Below are 22,287 nucleotides of genomic sequence, written 5' to 3' on the forward strand. Positions count from 1 at the left end.
TTATTTTTTTTCCTAAAAGAGGAATTTAGAAATGAGCATAATGTGAAAAAAGATAAAATATAGAAACTCAGGATAAGAAAACCTTACAAATTACTAAAACAAATCTCATTAAATATATACATTTTTATGTGGTTTCATTTAACACTCAAACATCAGTGGTACATTAGCCCATGTCTATGTTATATATACTTTAAATAGTGGTTAAATTAGATGTAAAACTAAATCACTAATTATCAAGAAATTAATAAGATATAAGTTATTGGTTTTTTTAAACACAGTATCTCAAAATAACACAAGTTGAATAAAAAAACACACCCATACAAATGATTGTTAGTTTTATTTAATATCATGGTAAATTATGAGAATAAGAACTCTTTGAATTCAATTTAAGAAAATTCAACAAACATTTGTATTTGAAAATTCAGCAAGCACCCACTATGTAATATAGACACTTCTTTTTTTTTTAACTATTTAGCATCCCCTATCCTATTCTAATTGTCAAAATTTTATGTTGTCTTGTTCTCATTTTTAGATTGCAACAAAATCAGCAATGAGGCAGTTTATTTGGAAAAAAGATCTTTGCTTCATATTTATCCTTGACTACTAATAGAATTACTTTAAAATGACTTAAAGTAAATTTTAAAAGCATACTGCATAGAATAAGTGAGAAAAAATGTTATTGTCAAAGCATATGATATTCACTTATCTTAAAATATGAACCAGATTTTGCCACAGAAAAGGTACAAAACAGATAAAGTTTGGTATATTTCAAGTAAAGTATTTTACTTTGAACAGTAAGCAATTTCAGTCATTTACTGACTAAATCTTCATAACAATCTTAGAAAGAATATACACAAGGGGCAGCTAGGTGGCGCAGTGCATAGAGCTCTGGCCTTGGAGTCAGGAGGACCTGAGTTCAAAGCCAGGCTCAGACATTTGACACTTACTAGCTGTGTGACCCAGGGCAAATCACTCAACCCCAATTGACTCACCAAAAAGCAAATAAATAAATACACACACACACGCACACACACACACACGCACGCGCACACACACACGTATACACACACACAAATTAACATTTAAGAAGATTTAACTACAGTGAAGGAGACATAACCAAAACAATTGTGCCTTTCATGATCAATAAAACCCATCATGAGGGCTAAATAATAAAAACTGCAAAAAGGCAAAAAGAAGATATTACCTGAATCTGGATTCCAGGCCATAGTCTTGGAGTCTTGAGGCTCCAAAAGTTTCTATTCATCTGACAGACTAAATATTGAAATACATGTGTTCCTAAAATCCACTCTAATTTTTTAAGCAAAATTTTATCATGAAAGTATTGAAATGCTCAGCTGCGTCAGTTAGCAGTCTCTAAACAGCAACTGCAATTATTTATGCCACTTCAGGCACATGCAAGAAATACCCGCCATCATTAAAATAAAATCTAAACTGAAGACAACAGAAATATCTGTAGAAAATAAAGGTTATAATAAAAGAACAGATTTTTTTTGAGTGGGAAAATTGTGTTGATTAGCTTATCTGCAACATTCAAATCTGATAGGTATACATACATACACCGTTATTTTTAATATTCTTTAATATAGCCATGCCCACAAATTATTTGGTAAATTGTGTGTGAGGGTTAGTATGAAAGGTGTCAATGAAGATCTGAACTAGAAAATGGCTGATAAAAATTTTAAATATGAAAAAAGATCTGTGGGGACAGGTTATATTATTTGATCCCCAAAAGAAAACAATTTTAAAACAGAATTATCTATCTCTCAGCTGTGGTTTTGCATGCAATGAAAAAAAGTGTGTGCCAGCATGGCATGTGAAAAGATTATGGGGAACTAGAGCTGGGCTTCATAGTGACAGGGATGGAGACTACAGCCCCTACTTATGATACTTTATGGGAAATATCTTCTGCTGGGAAATGCTTAAATGCAATAACTTTCATGGAATGAAGGATTAATATGTTTTTTAAAATCATGTATTTCATAAATAAGTTACAAAGGACTAGTAGACCTCTATTGTGTCCAGGTTCTGAAAATGAGGGCATTTGCAATGGATTTAATGTAATCTAATTTGGATGTTTAAAATTAAGATTAGCATTTATGTTTATGCAACTGCCTCTAAAAAAAAAAAAAACCTTTCCATCTAAGAGATCACCCTTAAAATTTAGAAACAAGACAACTTTAATTCTGAAAAAGAATTTACTCCAAAAAGATTCTAAATCCACATAAACTTTAAAGTATGAAAAAAAATTAAATTAACACTATTTACGAGTGCATCTAATACTTATTAGTCTGAAAATTACAGATCCTATAAATTAAAAAAAGTTTACACTACATATAAGATATTTGCCACATGCATATAAAAAGCCAAAAGACAGAAAGTTAGTTTAGCTGGGCCAAACTTACATGCTGCCTATCTTAGAAGGTAAGCCAGACGGGGGAATGAGATCTTTTTCCCTAGCAGAAGTACCACTTGTCTCTGTATTCATTCCAATCTCTTGCCCTTCTGAAACAGGTGTAAGAGGGCCAGACAAGATGGCATCTCCTGTACTAGTGTCTGAAGCTAGTTCACTGCTATCTGCATAGAGCAATTCCATTTGAGTTGTGGTCCTCCTTCGTGCCTAATACCCAAAGGGGGAAAAAGTAGTTAGAAGCAAACTATTATTCAAAAGATTAAGAAATATCTTAAATTTACATTTTCATTTTTAATAAATATATATATATAAGTATATATATAAAAAGTGTACACCAGGATATCATATGAGAAGATGAGGGACTAGAGCTAGAACTTAGACAGTAAATAAATGAAAATTTTAAATTTGTCACTTAATTGTAGAACCACAAGTTAAAGCTTAGTTACTTCCTCTATAAAAGGCTGAATATATTTATACCATCTTATAATTGTGTCAAATTAGAGAACTGTATTATCTCTACAGAACTACTGTACCTAACTCATGATAATAGCAAATTAGTTCTACCAATGATACACAACAGCAGTTATAACAGCCTGAAAAATTAAAATAGTAGTAAGGTAAGCCACTTTTAAGGTTTACAATGAAATCTACATATTTTACAGCCTAATTAATATGAAGCCCATTCCAATTTCTTTAGGTGCTAGATTTATGACAACTAGGATGGGCAATTTAAACATAAGTGGCGCAAGTGCACAGCTCAGATTCTTAAGATCTGGCCTGCTTGCATTAGTGATAAAAATGCTTAGACTCCTTAAGAGTCTAGCCAATATGGCAGATTCTTCCAATCTCACCCAGCCTGACTGATGTTCTAATAAACCTTGTCTTTGGCTGAAAAAAGGCTTGGGTCAAATTCATTCAGGCAGGACCCTCGTGTTGTGATTTTGGGGTCCCAGCACCTCTAAACTCAAAATTTTGATGGCCCATACAGGAAGCTGCCTAACCCCACGCTCTTCTCCAGCCAAGACTGGAAGGTATATAAGCTTCACCCCCCCCCCCTTTTTTGCCCTGCAGTTGGGGTCACTCTCCAAGTACCTAGGAAGGTATGGAGGTGCTTTTTGGGCAGATAGTTACAAGGCTGTCGTGCACTTGGCCTGACACTCTCAGGCTCTTGGTCCACTGGTTCGATTTGAGGCCATGGACCTGGGTACACCTTCCGCAGCATAGAGGACAAAGATGGATGCCCTATCTGGAAGCATATGCACAATTCTGTTAATTCTCTCAGCACTAGGAAATTGGGAAAACTGCAGGTGCTTTTTGATTCCCTGAGGCTTACTTACTCCCATCCCTCTACACCCCTAGATTCTCTTTCATGGAGGCTACAGTTAGAACAACTAAAGTTAGAACAGCTAAAAACATTTTAGCAGATTCTGGAGGTTTTGTGATTGATCATTAAGGAGTTTTTAAACATCTCCTTACAACCCTGATCACTCCCTTCTCCTACTCCCTTCCCTTGAGTCAAGAGGGTATCATTGTTAATCCGTCTCATAGGAGAAGAGAGTTTCACCCTTCTCCCCTCACCTTGAAATTTGCCCACCTGGCAAAAAGGAAGGAGTCGGGGAGGGGCAGCAACTACAACATGGGCCCCACTGGCAATGGCCTTGGGCCCTGGGGCAACCTTCACCTGGAAGCATCACCCAGGTTCAGCACGTCCTGCTCACACCCCCCCCCAACTTTAACACCCGCAGCAGCCATGCGGAGAGAGGGAAGGGGGATGGGTCCAGGTAAAGAAGGTAGCCAGCCTCCGAATTTGGGTAAACCCACTCTTTTAAAAGTTGTAGTTTTAACTGTTAATGATGAGATGCTAATTCTCTGTGTAAAGTAATTTGTAAATGCATTTAACAAAAATGAAGTCACCTGATTGGTAATGGGTTTTTTCAAGTTTCAAATTGGTAAACTTTTTTTGTATCAGTTATGTCAAGCAACTTTTCATAATTTGGTTAGAGCTAAAACAATCTGGCTATTGTTGGTTATTGTTTTAATGTGTAAACTTGCCAAAAAGCTTGTTAGAGTTATGGCTTGCTGAGAATTTTCCAGTACATGGAAATAATCTCTAACAATTGGCTTTTTACAGCAGGAGAACTTTAAATTGGAGATGTAAATTCAGGGAAAGTTTTTCCTAAGCTATGACTAATTAAACTTGCTGTTTGAGATAAAAGCTCATGGAACCATAAATGATTTTATTTTGAGTTGTCTGATGGATTGTAATAATCCATTAATCATCAATAATCTACCATCTGAGAGAAATGCCACAAACTACTCAGAGAGAATGTGATACTGGTGAGAAGTCAGCATCGAGAAAAGCTGGGAGGACAATTTTAGCCTCCATTTAAGACAGGATCCTTCTGGCTCAGTTTCCCCATTATGTTCCTTTGAAAAGAAATGCTACCCACCTGGCTATTCCTGAATCTGGCTATGAGGTAGATTTCATATGGCATGGTTGGAAAACTGTAAATTATCTGAATTCAAGTAGAGCTAAGGATGTTTTATGCTGAAATATTTGGGCCCTAAATCTTTTACAGCAAATTTCTATAGTCAGAGCAGACAGACAGCAAAAGATACAAGCACAATGCAAGTATATGAGATCTTGCTGTTTTGACCTGAATGTGTAGTCATTCAATACCCCCAAACAACTGAAATTATTTCAAAAACATCTTCAGTTTGGTTTGGGGAGGAAAATTTCAGTGATAATTGAAGTGAAAGTCAGTCTCTTGGCAAATTCATTTGTGTAACTATTGAACACAAGGGTGGAAAACTTCTACCTGCCAAAGTGTTACTTAAACTCTTGAAAAAGTAATAAGATCTGATAATCCTGCAAGTCAAATGTAAATGATTTTAACGGGCTCTTATACTTTTTACTAATCTCTGTATCTGGTCCCTGCAATCTTTTCTGTCAGATTTGTGTCTTCCAGATTACAGGCTATTCACCTACAGTTGGTAGCAAACAGTGGGTACTAGCCAATGTCCCCCCCATCGTCCCCTGAATGCAAGCTTGTGCTCAGTTCCAGTCAACCTCCTCTTTGGGACACCCTCAAGGCAGGGGCAGCTCTACAATCCTTGCCAGCAGGAAGCAGTTCAGAAGCCAAGACCTATGCCTCATACCCCAAAAGAATTTGGGTCCCATTTGTTTGAGGGGGGAATGATGGGGATGGGATCTGAACCCCTAAAAAGAAAAGACCATGTCTTTGGGATCTGGACGCCAAAAAGGAAAAGCCCTGGACTTTCCCACATGGCCAAATCTCTGGCATTCTTCTGAAGCTATAATCCTATCAAGTGGCCTTTCATTCTCGCCTACACCCAATCTCCCAATTCTCTGTTACCTAGTTTAGTCCTCCACTGTCTCACCTCCCTATGGTCACTTCCCACCCTCAATCCTATCTAGGTTCCATTCTCCCTTGGCCACTGGTCCAGGTCCCTGGCTACTTGGGACCCCAGACCACTTGGCTACTCCTAGATTCCTCCCACACTTTCTGTATATAAGGTCTATCTGGCTTCCATTTAGCTCAGATTCTTAAGATCTGGCCCACTTGCATTAGTGATACAAATGCTTAGATTCCTTAAGAGTCTGGCCAACATGGTAGATTCTTTAAATCTCACCCACCCCCAATCAATGTTCTAATAAACACTGTTTTGGGTTAAAAAAAGAAAAGAAAAGAAAAGAAAATGCATAGATGTGCCGATGAAAGATCAGTAGTAGAAATTCACATTTTTCTTATTATCTTTATTTTACCTTACCTTGTTTTTTGGCTTAACTTCACCACAAAGCTTCATGAGATCTGAAGAAAGTGAGCTATAGGTAAATAAATCATTGAAAGAATGCGTAAAAACTCTATTCCACAAATATTTATGGCTAAAAATTCTTAACTGGACACTTTATCTTTGTTTTGCTATTACCATATTATTATGGCACAGTAGGAATGGCAAAAACCATACTAGTGGAACACAAGCTCTGGAAGTTTTAACATGCTCCTAAGGATTTAAGTAGGAAGCTAGGTGGCACAGCGGATAGAGTACCAGGCCTGGAGTTGGGAAGACTCATCTTCCTGAATTCAAATCTGGCCTCAGACACTTACTAGCTGGATGATCCTGGGCAAGTCACTAAACCCCGTTTGCCTTAGTTTCCTCATCTATAAAATGAGCTGGAAAAGGATATGGCAAATTACTCTGGTATCTTTGCTAAGAAAATCCCCAAATAGGGTCACAAAAAGTCAAACATAACTGAAAAACAACTGAACAACAAGGATTTAAGTATAGTTTCAAATGACAGTGTCAGCTTTCGGAGGATGAGAAGTGTTAATTATAGACGGTCCTAGGATCATTAGACTATCTATAAATACTGACCTAACTGTTGATGCTCTAAATGAGAGATCCTTATCTAATCACCAATGAATGTACTGAAGGAACTAAATCACATCAATGTTAATGTTCTCAATATAAGTGAAACCAGAAGACAAAAGTTAGTGGCAGTCAAAAGGAAAGATAACTCATAAATTCTCTTTAAAGCAGCAAATTGCACATCCAAAGATAAAAAAAACAGCATAATTTCATGGGAAACTTGATTATCATACATGGCACTTGCTCATGATGAGCACTTGCAAAAAGACAACTATGAAGACAACTGTAGATTACATACCAACATCTGTCACAGAGAATGAGGAGAAAGAAAATTCTAGGAAGATTTAAAAAATATTCTTGAGGTTTTATCAACATATATTAAAATACTTTGTAAAGGCAGGCACAGGGGTTGATAGTTAAAACATAAAGGAAAATATTTTTAGGACTAGGAGGTCAAAGGCTTGTATGCTACACTGAATTCTAATGCTTGTATAATACAGATACTTTCTTCAGAAATTATCCAGAGTTACTGCACATAGTGATCATCAAATTACTTCACAAAAAAAAAATGAAACTGATTATATCTTACAATAGCAAATAATTGGTTACTGCTGTGGCAGGCATTTCTGAATCATATGATATATATTAAGACTACAAACTCGTTATAGCTAAGATCAAAATCAATACCAAATTAGAACAAAAAAATTAAAATGAAGTAATGTAGCATAGTGGAAGAAATTAGAAGATATAGATTCAAATCCCAGCTCTGTTACTTACTACCTATGTGACCTAGAGCTAGTCACTTAACCTTTCACCTATTAAATAAGTGTGGCTGGAATAGATGACCTCTAAGATCCATTTTAACCTTAAAACACAAGATCCTATGAAAAAAGGTATCAATTTATATTTTAATCAGACTGTAAAACACCCAATGTGGAAAATTCATCCACCAATGTAAAGAGACACTAGTTTATAACTTTAGGGGGTTATTTGAGGTTCTAAAATGTAAGTGTGAGAGGTGGGGTTTGAACACAGATTCTTCTGTCTCCAGTACTCTATGGAGTCTTCCACACCCTACAAAGTATGCCAAATTCCTATGAGAAGATATGGTGTGCAATTAATAAGGCTTCTACCTTATCTTTTAAGCAAGCTATTGATGGAAAATGGATGAAAGGATTAATGCAGACTATCACCATTTCCTAAGACAGCCACTGATATATGTCAATTGCATTAGTGAAGAGGCCAAAATACCCTAAAAGCCTTGTGTCTTACACTTGCAAAGACAGTGTCTGCCACTGTCATACTAATATCCAGGGCAGAGTTCATATCTAAATCTAAATGTTACTATTAGTAGGTAACATTTAACATTAAGCCTGTAACACTGCAGGGCCTTCTAAATGAGATTCATAATCGCTCAAAATAGTTCCTTGGAATTATCTGCACTAGAAAAACCAAGTGGATGAAGAATGTCAATTATGCAGACTATAATATAGACAGCCCAAAGAGCAAGTGTAGTTGTTGTTCAGGCATTTCAGTCATGTCCAACTCTTTCCATGCCCCATTAGGGGCTTTCCTGGCAATGATACTGGAGTGTTTTGCCATTTCCTTCTCCAGCTCATTTTACAGATGAGAAAACTGAGGCAAACAGGGTTAAGTGACTTGCCCAGTGTCACATAGCTAGTAAATGTCTAAGGCCAGATGTGAACTCAGGAAGATTAGTTTTCCTGACTTTAGGCCCGGTGCTCTATCCACTGAACCACCTAGCTGCCCTAAGTATAGTAGATTTATGGACATATACATGTGTGCATGTGTGTATATGTGTGTGTATATATCTGTATACATACACACACACATATATATACACAAATATGCGCACACAAACATAAATATATTATGATATTGGAGTGGTTTGCTATTGTACATGCATATTTACTTATCTATATAGATATAAGTATGTCTATCCAGCTATGCATATACGCACACATATGTATAACACACATTTAAATACATATACAAACATGAGAGAGAGAAAAATAAAATAGGAACAATATTTCCTAGGATCCTATCACATAGACTAGGCTAGCTTTTCCTAAAGTCCTAACAACACAGGCTCCACTAGTTTTCCCTTAAAAGCAGTGAAATTATCCTTGAGATTTAATTGGCTTAGGGGACTAAGGCTTCAACACTGACATAACTTCCTGCTTGACTGAGTACAAAATGGGTGAAGGGGATGAGGAACTCAGAATCTCAGGATTCTGACTGCAGATCAGCCTGAGCAACTCAGAAGCAGAAGGCTATACCCTTGTTGAGTATCTTCTCCATGCTGTGGCTTTGTCAACTACTAAATGTTCCACAAGTCTCTCATTTTATTCCAATCTTGAAGCTGAGGTACCAGGATGGCCTTGCCAGGCCTAGATTACTATAGATGGAAAAAGAACTGAACCCAGAATTGAACTGGACAAAAATAGCAGACTGGATTTGCATTCGAGAAATTGCACAATGCTTTTAATTACTCTAAGCCTCTCCCTGAAACAAAAGCCTGTCTTTTAAAAACATAAATGCTTCTGGTAATATTGCAGGGCTGCAAAAAGAACATGATAGTCTCCAAAGAATTAAAGGTGGTGGACTGGTGTATGGTGGATGTGCATATTACCAACAAATAACTGAGCTGCAAAAACAGCGTAAAAGCTAACATTAGAGATTGAGGTGGGATGGTCATATTTGAAGAGCCAAGCAAAAACCAATGAACAATCAAATACTCTCTTCTTATCCATATAAAGTAAAAGAATCCATAGAAAGACCACAGCACACAGGGCGGAGCTCCTGTGGAGAAACTGTAGAAATGCATCATCACAAAGAGGGAGGTGAAGTGGACTAAGATATTCACCACCAAACTGAGTATCTACATCAGTAAGATTTAAAATTTATCAAAATGTTGAAGAATATTTCTGGTTCTAGATAATATTCATTTAGTTAAGTAGTTTAAGTAGTTTTTCTACTGTAATTTAATATAGTTGATGTAATTTCTAAAAAGGTTATAAAAACAAATCAAATATATGTTTTTTTTTAAAACTGGAGAACTCATTTAACCTCTGCCTCAGTTTCTTCGTTTATAAAAAAGGAGATGAAAGTACCCACCTTCCAAGGGTTGTGAGGATAAAATGATATAATATTTGTAAAGCACTTGGCAAACCTCAAAGCATCATCATCATCATCATCATCATTATCATCATTACAAAAAGACTTCTTACCTTCCCTCTACTCCTGGGCTGTTCAAAGGTGCCTCTTCATCAGTACTATCCTCTATATTCTCTAAAAAAAATTTCCAAAATAGAAAATTAGATATTGTAATTTAAATCATAGCCTATAAACCAGCTACCTAAAGTTTAATATATGTATTTCTGTTCTAGTGATTAAATAAAATAAAACAAAAAAACTTTTAAATACTTCTTCACTAGATTTTTTTTCATGAATGATGCAAAAGATGAATAAAAAAAACGGCAAGTAGGAAGAGTAAGAATATACAGCATGACATATCAAGAGCGGGAACAATGCGATAAATTTGTGAACAGACATAGCCTTTGGTCCAAAGACAAATTTTTACAGTAAATTTCTTAGTTAGAAAAGAAAACTCTAAGATTCCACCTTGGCGTATGACATCAATATTGGAAATCAGCAAATACGTACAAATGGTGTTATTTGTACTATGAACTAAAAACATGTTTAAGTCACATTAACTTGAACTTGCAAGATAAAAAAAATACCCATAAAAATGTGTGTCTGAAATTTTTTACAAGTCATACACTAACACTGATCTGATTCACAAGTATATAAACAACAAAAACAGATTCGCATGCAACAGATGTTAGCAGTTATGTAAACTTGTCCACAACAAACATAATTTCAATTATTTCAGATAAGTACAGCAGACTAATAAAATCTGTAATATACAAATCCAATGGAGCCAGGAAAATAAAATGGCCACCCTACCTTTCAACAGTCCACTATTTTAAGAACTGGGGCAGCTAGGTGGTACAGTGGATAGAGTGCTCAGACCGGAGTCAGGAAGACTCATCTTCCTGAGTTCAAATCTGGCTTCAGACACTTACACAGCTGTGTGACCCTGGACAAGTCACTTAACCCTATTTGCCTCAGTTCCTCATCTGTAAAATGAGCTGGAGAAGGAAATAGCAAACCACTCTAATATGATCGCCAAGAAAACTCCAAATGGGATCACAAAGTGTCAGATATGATTGAAATGACTAAACAACAAAAAATTTTAAGAATTTGTTGCCAATTCATTTTGTTTGTACCTTTAAAGGAATAACATTTAGGGAAATAATCAATCACTACTTCTCTAACATTTCTTATATCTGTACCCTTCTTTTCAATCACACAATCACAATCTTAGTTCATTCCTTCCTCAAATCTCCACTATTTCAATCATCTACAAAGTTGTCAAAGTGATATTTTTTTTCTTTTTCAATTCAAAAAGCCTTTCTTTTTTTAAAATTAATTAATTTATTTTTAGTTTTCAACATTCACTTCCACAAGATTTTGAGTTCCAAATTTTCTCCTCATCTCATCCCTCCCCCCACCCCAAGATACCCCTTCTCCTAATCTGCCCTCCCTTCTATCTTTCCCCCCATTCAACTATCCCCTTCCCCTTCAATTTTCCTGTAGGGCAGGATAGAGTTCTATACCCCATTTCCTGTATATTTTATTTCCCAGTTGTATGAGAAAACAATTTTTTTTAAACTTTCATTTTCAAAACTTTGGGTTCCAAATTTTCTCCCTTCCTCCCTTTCCACCCACCCTCATTGAGAAGGCAAGCAACTTGATACAGGTTATACATGTGTAGTCATGCAAAACACTGCCATAGTAGACATGTTGTGAAAAACTAAGTATATTTCCCTTCATCCTATCCCGCCCCCCCATTTATTCTATTTTCTCTTTCAACCCTGTCCCTCCTTAGAAGTGTTTGCTTCTGATTATCCCCTCCCCCAATCTGCCCTTCCCCCTATCATCCTCCTGTTCTCTTCTCCCCTTCCTCCCCTATTTTCCCGTAGGATAAGATAGATTTCCATACCCAATTGAGTGTGTATGTTATTTTCTCCTTAAGCCAAATTCAATGAGAATAAGATTCATGCATTCCCTCTCACCTTCCCCCATTTCCCCTCTACTGTAAGAGCCTTTTCTTTTCTGTTTTTTCGTGAGATAATTTACCCCATTCCACCTCTCCCTTTCTTCCTCTCTCTGAATAATCCTCTCACCCCTTAATTTTATTCTCCAGATATCACCCCTTCATCTTCAACTCACCCTGTGCCCTCTATTTATCTATCTATCTATCTATATACACATACATATAATTTTTCCCCCTCCAACTACTCTAATACTGACAAAGGACTCATGAGTTACAAATATCATCTTTCCATGCAGGAATGTAAACAGTCCAACCTTAATAAGTCTCTTATGATTTCTCTTTCCTGTTTACCTCTTCATGTTTCACTTGAGTCGTGTATTTGAAAGTCAAATTTTCTATTCAGCTCTGGCCTTTTCATCAAGAATGTTTGAAAGTCCTCTATTTCACTGAATGACCATTTTTTTCCCCTGAAGGTTTATGCTCAGTTTTGCTGGGTAGGTAATTCTTGGTTGTAATCCTATCTCCTTTACCCTTTGGAATATTATATTCCAATCCCTGCGGTCCCTTAATGTAGAAGCTGCTAAATCTTGTGTTATCCTGTTTGTGTTTCCACAATACTTGAATTGTTTCTTTCTGGCTGCTTGCAATATTTTCTCCTTGATCTGGGAACTCTGGAATTTGGCTACAATATTCCTAGGAGTTTTTCTTTGGAAATCTCTTTCAGGAGGTGATCAGTGGATTCTTTCCATTTCTGTTTTGTTCTCTGGTTCTAAAACTTCAGGGCAGTTTTCCTTGATAATTTCTTGAAAGATTGTATCTATGCTCTTGATCTTCTTTGTCACCAAAGTAAGATTCTATGGTCTGACTCTTTTTGTGCTGCTTGCTCATGATCTCAGCCAATTACCTGAGTTATAAAAACTCTTTGTTAAAGTAGGGGTCTGCTTCCAGTGTGAAGAATGTCCTGTTCCAAGCTTCCGGGGTTCTGTGCAGTTGTTTTCAGAGACACTTCTAGGGACCTGAAAATTTTCAGTTCTTTCAAGGTGGTATGATCAAGGGTGAGGTGTTTACTCCTTTCCTGGCTTGTGCTCTTGTCTATGAGTGACCACAAGCAGTATTTTCTGTCTTGGAACTGTGAGGAGGACTTCCTCTCCACTGCCACTACAAGCTCCACCATGCCAGCACTCCTTCTTACCGTAGGACCAGCACCCAGAACTGTGACCCAGATCCAAACATGGGCAAAGCCTGAGAATCCTGCACCAGCAAAGAGATCCCTGCAATCCCCCTCTAATCAGCCACTCGATTGCCCCTCAGTCTGTGGGCAGGAAGCTCTGGAGGCAGCCGCCGCCCCAGGACCCAGTCCAGGACCAGGGCTGGGACCACCCACACTTCTCTCTCACAGCAGACACAGACTTTTCCCACTGACCTTCTAAGTTGTCTTTAGTGTTCATGGGTTGAGAAGTCTGGAAACCATCACAGCTGCCTGTGATTCAGTCCTCTGAGGCCTGCGCGCCCATGCTGAACTGCACTCCTCTCCCAGCGCAGTGCAATATACCTTCTTGATCAACCATCCAGGTTGTCTTGGGCTGGAAACTCATTTCACTCTGTCTTTTTGTGGGTTCTGCTACTTCAGAATTTGTTTAGAGTCATTTTTGCAGGTATTTGGAAGGGTTTGGGGGAGAGCTCAAAGCAAGTCACTGCTTTTACTCTGCCATCTTGGCTCCGCCCCCCTCCCAAAGTAATATTTTCTAAAGCACAGGTCTAAACAAATCATTCCCTTGATTAAGAAGGCCCAGTGGATAAAACTGCATTGAAAGTAAAATATAAACTCATTTGGTTTGGCACAGGGACGGAGAACCTCTGGCCTCAAGGCCACATATGGCCCTCAAAGTCCTCATATGTGGCTCTTTGCCTGAATCCAAATGAAGTTCCCCATCCTTTGGCATTTAAAATACTTCACAATCTGGCTCCAGTCTACTCCAGGCCTATTTTGCATTATTCATCACACACTCTACATTCCAGACAAACTAGCCTACTTGTTCACCATACATGATGTCATCACCCATCTCCATGTCTCTACACACATACAGTAGTATGCCTAAACTGTAATTTCTCCTCAGTTACTATTTTTAACATTTTTGTCTTTATCATTAAGAACTTGACAAACATCAAAGAATATGAATATTTCCCCAAACAAAGGAGAATAGAAAAAGGTGGACTGCACATAAAAACCTGGCTTAGAAGGTTTTATAAAGCACATTTCAAATGTAACATGTTAGTTTCAATGACCTCTGTGTTTCCTTCTGGATTTCTCTTGAATCTCTTCTGTGTATTTTAAAAAACAGATTCAATAATATTCCTTTCTTACCTTTCTAAAATATCATTACTCCCCCCTAAACTCCTCCCTTACTCACACATCTTGAAAGAAATAAGAAAAAAGTATAACCAAACAAAACTAATTCACATACTGTTCAACTCTAATCCAATTCTTTGCCAAGAGATATGAATCATGGCTAATCAGTCTTAACTTTTGATCATAGGTCTGAAGTATTTAGAAGTTTTGTTTTATAGTGCTGCATCTTGAGCTCACTGCCTCTCAATCAGGAGAGTACCATGGGTAACATGCTTTTTCATATGCCCTCTGTAATCATAAGTCACTGCAATGCCTAGAGTCCTTAAGTCTTTCTGAGTTATTTGGCATTGCAATGTTGACGTGATGGTACAAATTGCTTTCCTAGTTCTGCTCACCTCATTTTGCCTGAGCTCATCCAAGTTTTTCCAGATTTCTCTAAAATGGATGGCTTTTGGATTACAGACAGTTCTCATTTTATGTAAGTGCTGCAGACCTCAATGTAATGAGAATTTACCCTCAGATACGGGGAAAGGAGCTATCGAGAGAGATAGAAAAGGGGTCCATGCACTCCTGGAGGGAGGGGGCCAGCACACTGTTCATGTGGGGACCAGGGATAGACATGTGGTACCGTTTGCATAGGGACAGAAGGCAGACATGGGGGCAGGTGGACAGAGCAGGGCAAAGGTCTCTTCTCTTGGCACTGGAGATCTCAAGTTAAGCCTCCAATCCAGCTATGGTGGGGGTGGTGGCAGTCTCTCTGCAGGTTTGTTCAGCTTTCACTTAGAGGGGTTGTTTTGTTTTTTTTTTTACTTTTTTTTGGGGTGGTAGGGAAAGGCTGTGAAAGGAGAGGAGGCCAAGGAGCCCTGAGATGAGGGGCAAAACTAGTGAGACAGCAAGAGCACAGTACTGTGCAGTAAAGTTAGCATAGGTATTTTTTTAGAATGAAGATCTCTTTCAGAATTCTATATGTAAAGTTGAATTTGTATAACGTGAATTTACATAAAGCAAGAACTGTCTATATTTCTTATAGCACAATAATATTTCACTACACTGATATAAAATTTGTTCAGGTATTTCTCAATTGATGGGCATACACTTTTGATTCCAGCTCTTTCTTACAATAAAAAGTACAGATTTAAACTTTTTTTGTACACATAGGCCTTTGCACTTTATTTGATTTCTTCAATATATAAGCCTAGAAGTGGTATTGCCAGGTCAAGGGGCAAATGACATTGTGACTATACTTTTAATTTGCTTGCCACAATGTTGGATCAAGTTAAAGCTCTGCCAGTAATGGAATAATGTGGCTATCCTCTTGCAAGCTGTCCAGCAACTGGAATATTCCATTTTGTCATCTTTATTAATCTGATAAGTATGAGACAGAACCTCAGAGTTGTTTTAATTTTCATTTTTCGTATAACAATTCATAGAATTTTTTATACAGTTGTTGATAGATTATCTTTCTTTTGGAATACTACCTTTTCATATCCTTTCATCATATCTATTAGGAATTGGTCTTGTTCTTATCTATTTATGGAAGTTCAATAACACACACACACACACCAATCCTTTATGAGAGAAATATACTACAAAATTTTTTCACTAGTTATAGTGAAACTTATAATTCTAACTGCATTAATTTTGTTTGTGTAGAAATTTTTCAATTCTGTGTAATCAAATGTCTTCATTTTAACTCCTATAATCTCTCTTCCTTGTCTGACCAAAAATCTCTTCCTATTCATAGACATGAAAGGTATCTCCTTCCATTCTCCTCTAATTTTTAAAACTATTATTACTGATGGAACAATGTATATGTAGGTTCTGTATTAATTTTGGAGCTATTCATTCATTTATTCAATAAACATTAAGTATCTATTACATGCCAGGTACTAAGTGCTTAACCTTGCACCCAGTATAAACTTGGTCTACTCCTAATTTTTTATTTCTTTCCAGTTTTCCCAAAAGCTTTCATGATTAGAAAGTCCTTACTCCAGAGGTTGTTTTTTTCATAATGTTGTTGCAGTTTTTGCTAATATTTACTGAATATATTTTGCACAAATATTCATAAGAAATATTGGTTTGTCATTTTCTTTCTCTGTTTTACTTCTCCCTGGCTTAAGTATCAAGATCATATTTTGTCTCACAGAATGAGTCTGGTAGGATTTCTATTTTTCTTATTTTTTTCAAATAATTTATGTAATACTGGATTTTTTTTAATGTTTGACAGAATTTATTTATAAATTCATCTGGTTCAATTGCACCATTCCCACTATTTTGGGAGTCCATTTATAGCTTGTTCAATATCTTTTTCTAAACTTGGGTTATTTAATCTGTTATTCTGGATTTTAAAAAATTTTTGTACATATTCATCCTTTACATTTAAGTTATCAGTTTTAAGGGTTTTTTTGGTATATGATTGGGCAAAATAGTTCCAAATAATTTCCTTTGTATTCTCTTTCTTGAGAATTCTTTTTCAATTTTTTATATCAGAAATTTATTTTTCTGCTTTTTAAAAAGATTAGCTGTGGTTTATAATTTTATTAATTGTTTGAAAACTGGATCCTAGTTTTATTACTTTATCAATGAGTTTTTATCAATTTATTGTCTTTTGATTTTCAGAATATCTATTTTTGTTCTGTTGTTTTCTAAAAAAAAGTTAACGTTTATATTTTATTTAGTTGTACAACAAATTTAGTAACTACAGCCTAGTTTATTTATAAATTCAATAGACTTTTTTGTTATAAATTTTATTTATTGCTTTTTTGGGTTTGGTTGCTTTTATAAAAATTTCATTCCTTTTCTGCTTATCAGTTATATTTTTTTAATGAAAATTTTCCTCTAAGAACTGTTTTTGCTGCCTTATAAAAGTTCTGAAATGTTGTCAGTTTTCATTTTATTTGATTAAGATATTTATTGTTGTTATTTCTTCCTTTGACCTAACAATTCTCTTTTAATTAATTTAGTTTTAGTTTTTAACATTCATTTCCACAAAATTTTGAGTTCCAAATTTTCTCCCCATCTCTCCCTTCCCCCCCACCCCAAAATGGCCTGCATTCTGATTACCCCTTCCCCCAATCTGCTCTCCCTTCAATCACCCAGTCTCTTCTGTTATTCCTTTCCTTTTCTATTTTCCTGTAGGGTAAGACAGATTTCTATACCCGATTGCCTGTGTATCTTATTTCTCAGTTATATGTAAAAACAATTTTTAACATTCATTTTTAAAACTTTGAGTTCTAAATTCTTTCCCTTCCTTCCTCCCCATTCACCCTCACTGAGAAGGCAAGCAATTCAATATAGGTTATACATGTCTACACATGCATAAAAAACACTTTCATAATAGTTATGTTGTGAAAGAATAGCTATATTTCCCTCTATCCTATCTCACCCCCCATTTATTCTCTTCTTTCCTTTGACCCTGTCCCTCCTCAAAAGTGTTTGCTTCTGATTACTCCCTCCCCTAATCTGCTCTCCCTTCTATCACCCCCCATCCCCTTCCACCTACTTCCCTGTAGGGTAAGATAGTTTTCCATACCCAATTGAGTGTGTGTTATTCTCTCCTTAAGCCAAATCTGATGAGAGTAAGGTTCACTCATTCCTTCTCAGTTACTCCCTCTTCCCCCTCCACTGTAAAAGCTTTTTCTTGCCTCTTTTATGTGAGATAATTTACCCCATTCTACCTCTCCCTTTCTCCTTCTCCCAGTACATTCCTCTCTCATCCCTTAATTTTCTTTTTTAGATATCATCCCTTCATATTCAACTCACCCTGTGCCCTCTGTCTGTATATATTCCCTCCCACTACCCTAATAATGAGAAAGGTCTCATTAGTTACAAATATCATCTTTCCATTTGGGAATGTAAACAGTTCAACTTTAATAAGTCCCTTATGATTTCTCTTTCCTGTTTACCTTTTCATGCTTCTCTTGAATCTTGCATTTAAAAATCAATTTTTCTATTTAGCTCTGGTCTTTTCTCAAGAATATATTAAATTCCTCTATGTCATTGAATGTCAATTTTCCCCCTCATTAATTACACTCAATTTTGCTGAGTAGATGATTCCTGGTTTTAATCCTAGATCCTTTGACCTCTGGAATATCATATTCCAAGCCCTCTAATCCTTTAATGTAGAAGCTACTAAATCTTATGCTATCCTGACTGTGGTTCCACAGTACTTGAATTGTTTCTTTCTGGCTGCTTGCAATATTTTCTCCTTGACCTAGAAACTCTAAAATTCAGCTATAATATTCCTGGGAGTTTTCATTTTGGGATCTCTTTCAGGAAGTGAGTGATGGAGTCTTTCAATTTCAATTTTACCCTCTAGTTCTAAAATATCAAGGCAGTTTTCCTCATTAATTTCTTGAAAGATGATGCCGAGGCTCTTTTTTTGATCATGGCTTTCAGGTAGTCCAATAATTTTTTAAATTCTCTCTCCTGGATCTATTTTCCAGGTCAGTTGTTTTTCCAATGAGATATTTCACATTGTCTTCTAATTTTTCATTCTTTTGGTTTTGTTTTATAATTTCTTTATTTCTCATAGTCATTTGCTTCCATTTGCTCCATTCTAAATTTTTTTTCTTTTCTTTTTTTTTTTTTTGGCTAGGCAATGAGGTTAAGTGACTTGCCCAGGATCACACAGATTGTAAAGTGTCAAGTGTCTGAGGCCAGATTTGAATTCAGGTCCTCCTGACTCCAAGGCTGGAGCTCTATCCATTGTGCCACCTAGGAATTATTTTCTTCAGTGAGCTTTTGGACCTCCCTTTCCATGTGGCCAATTTTGCTTTTTAAGGCATACTTCTCCTTATTGGCTTTTTGGACCTCTTTTGCCATTTGGTCTAGTCTATTTTTTAAGATATTATTTTCTTCGGTATTTTTTGGGGGTCTCCTTTAGTAAGCTGTTGACTCATTTTTCATGATTTTCTTGTATCACTCTAATTTCTCTTCCTAGTTTTTCCTCTACTTCTCTTACTTGATTTTAAAATCCTTTTTGAGCTCTTCCATGACCTGGGACCAATTCATATTTTTCTTGGAGGCTTTGGCTATAGGAGCTTCAACTTTGCTGTCTTCTTCTGAGTGTATGTTTTGATCTTCCTTGTCACCAAAGTAAGTTTCTATAGTCAGTTTTTTTCCATTGTTTGCTCATTTTCCTAGCCTGTTACTTGACCTTTTAACTCTTTGTTAAGGTAGGGCTCTGCTTCCAGTGTGGAGGGTGAACCGTCCCAAACTTCAGGGATTTTGTGTAGCTGTTTTCAGAGATACGTCTATGGGCCTCTTCCAAGGTGGTATGATCTAAGATGAGGTGTTTATGCCTTTCCTGGTCTGTGCTCTAGTCTGTGAGTGACTACCAGCACTCTCTTCTGCCCTCGAACTGTCAGGAGGGTCCCCTTTCCACTGCTTCTACAAGCTATGCTATGCTAGTGCTCCTCTTTGCCCTGGAACTACCACCCAGATGCAAGTATGGGCAAAGCAACATAGTCCTGCCTCAGTGTTAGCAAAGAGACCCCTGTAATCTCCTTCTGACCAGTTGTTTGATCCCATTACTCTTTGTGGGCTGAGATCTTCAGAAGCAGCTGCTGCTGCTGCTGCTGCTGCTGCTGCTGCTGCTGCTGCTGCTGCTGCTGATTCAATCACTCCCAAGGCCTGCTCCTGGTTTGCTGGGACCAGGGCTATGCTGATCCCTGGGCTGGACTGGGCTCCTCTCTCACCCAGGTTCCACAGACTTTTCCTACTGACCTTCTAAGATATCTTTGGCGTTTGTGGGTTGAGAAGTCTGGCAACCACCACAGCTGCCAGTGATTTAGACTCCTGGGGCCTGCTTCAAGTTTGCCGGAGCCCAGTCTTTGCTGGCGCGATTTGCACTGGATTGTGTTCCTCTCAGCTTGGTGCAACAGACTTTTCCTGTTGACCTTCCATATTGTCATGGGCTGGAAATCTGCTTCATTCTGTTTTTTTATGAGATCTGCTGCTCTAGCATTTGTTTAGAGTCATTTTATAGGTATTTGAGGAGTTTGAGAGTTCAAGCAAGTCCCTGCTTTTATACCACCATCTTGGCTCTTTAGGATTAAAATTATTTAGTACCATTTAAGTTTGAATTATTTCTTCAAATACCCTTTCATTAAAAACAGAAAAACAAAACAAAATCAAACAGCGGTAGCTAGATGGCACAATGGATACAGCACCAGCCCGGGAGTCAGGAGGACCTGAGTTCAAATCCAGCCTCAGACACGTAACACTTACTAGCTGTGTGACCCTGGGCAAGTCACTTAACCCCACTGTCTAGCACAAAAAAAAAAAAAACCCAAAACCAAAACCCAAAACAAAACAAATACCCTTTCACTGATTATAATTTTTTTAATGTATCAGGTTAGAAAAAGATTTGATATTTCTCCTTTTCTGCATTTGACTGAGCCTATATAATGCTAATATATGGTCAATATTTGTAATGGTGTTATACACACCTGAGAAATATTTACATCCCTTTCTATTCTCAGTAATCACCAGAGAAACCTTTCTAAAAATTATATTTGGTTTCTTATTCCTTGTTTGTTAGATTTATATAGGTCTACAGCTATTATCATTTTACTTTCCACTTATCTTTATAGTTTAATTAACTACTTTTTCTTCAAATATTTAGGTGCATGTGTGTGTGTACAGATATACATGTGTATCTATACACATACACATACATAAACATATGTATATAATATTTATATTATTTCATTATCTACGGTTCAATTAAGAATAAAACAGCTTCCTTGCTTATCCTCTTCTGACTTTGTCTATTTTTATTACTGAGGCATAATGAATTCTGGCCCAGGTGCTCATTTTATCTCTGTATAAATCTTTATGTTTCAAGTGTGTTTCTTAAAAACAACATATTGCTGAATTCTTCTTTCTAATCCATTCTGCTATCCTCTTTCATTTAATAAGAGTGTTCATGCGGTGGACATCCATTACTGTGACTGTTAATTTTTTATTTCCCTTAGTACTTTTTCTCCTCTTCTTTTCCTTCTCTTCTCCACTTATCCTTTACAAAAGAATAGAAAGGGAAGGAAATAAGAATTTATTAAGAACTTACTATGCGGTGGACACTCCATTAAGTGCTGGAAATACAAATACAAACAAAAAAGACAGGCCCTGTCTTTAAGGATCTTACATTATAATCAGTGAAGACAATGACATAAAAGGGAGCTATAGAAGAATGTGTGGGAAGAAGAAGGTACCGAGCATAGGAACATGGTTTTGAAATCCAGATGCCAAGAGAACAGGGTCAGGAAGAGAATGAAGGATGACCTGGGCCCCTCTACACGATGGAGGCTCAAGGAGGAGGAATTAACTAATGGTAGAAGGGGGTGGATCTTATTGTGATATGTTCCATGTTCAGAAGGTTGTAGGAATGATTAGATGTTCCAGGGTTAGGAGGCCTCAGGTGCTGAAGGAGATACACCATAAGACAGAATGGTTTCAAAGTCTGAAAACCAGAACAGGGGTGGCAGGCAAATTTAAGGTTTGTACGCATTTCAGATCTTTTAATGAAAGAGGAAAGAAAAAAAGAAGGAAAGAAGGAAGGAAGGAAGGAAGGTCTTATTACCTTCAATGTGCCAGGCACTATGTTAAGTGCTTTACAAATATTATCTCATTTGATATTCATAACAGCTCTTTAGATAGGTGCTATTATTACCTCCATTTTTCAATTGAGGAAACTGAGTCAAATAGAAGTTATGTTACTTGCCCAGAATTATTTAGCTTGCAAGTATCTGAGGTTGGATTTGAATTCATCTTCCTGATTCTAGGTCCAGCACTTTATCCAGTGTCATCTGTCCCTAAAATTATACTGTTTTGAAGAGTAAGTTATTTTTGGTATTAGCCTTTATCTTTTGCTTTTTAGAACACTTCATTCCAAGATTTCTTTTCCTTTATTATACTTGCTGTATCACCTTGTATGATTCTGACTACAGTTCCATAGTAGTTTCTTTC

General features: G+C 36.8%; 1 protein-coding gene across 6 annotated transcripts in view; it reads right to left on the reverse strand.

Moving 5' to 3' along the window:
- The window catches only part of KIF21A (kinesin family member 21A), a 178,985-nt gene that overhangs the window by 32,679 nt on the left and 124,019 nt on the right, over nucleotides 1-22,287 (reverse strand). For all 6 annotated transcript variants that reach the window (XM_027858956.1, XM_027858953.1, XM_027858954.1 and 3 more), the window contains 3 exons: nucleotides 10,075-10,135; nucleotides 6,224-6,278; nucleotides 2,424-2,638 (listed from right to left, as the gene is read on the reverse strand). In XM_027858956.1, coding sequence (XP_027714757.1) covers nucleotides 2,424-2,638; nucleotides 6,224-6,278; nucleotides 10,075-10,135 — 331 coding nt within the window. The remainder of the gene's footprint in view (nucleotides 1-2,423; nucleotides 2,639-6,223; nucleotides 6,279-10,074; nucleotides 10,136-22,287) is intronic.

This window comes from Vombatus ursinus, unplaced genomic scaffold, assembly GCF_900497805.2.
Source record: "Vombatus ursinus unplaced genomic scaffold, bare-nosed wombat genome assembly UNPS02013950.1, whole genome shotgun sequence".
Lineage (NCBI taxonomy): Eukaryota > Metazoa > Chordata > Mammalia > Diprotodontia > Vombatidae > Vombatus > Vombatus ursinus.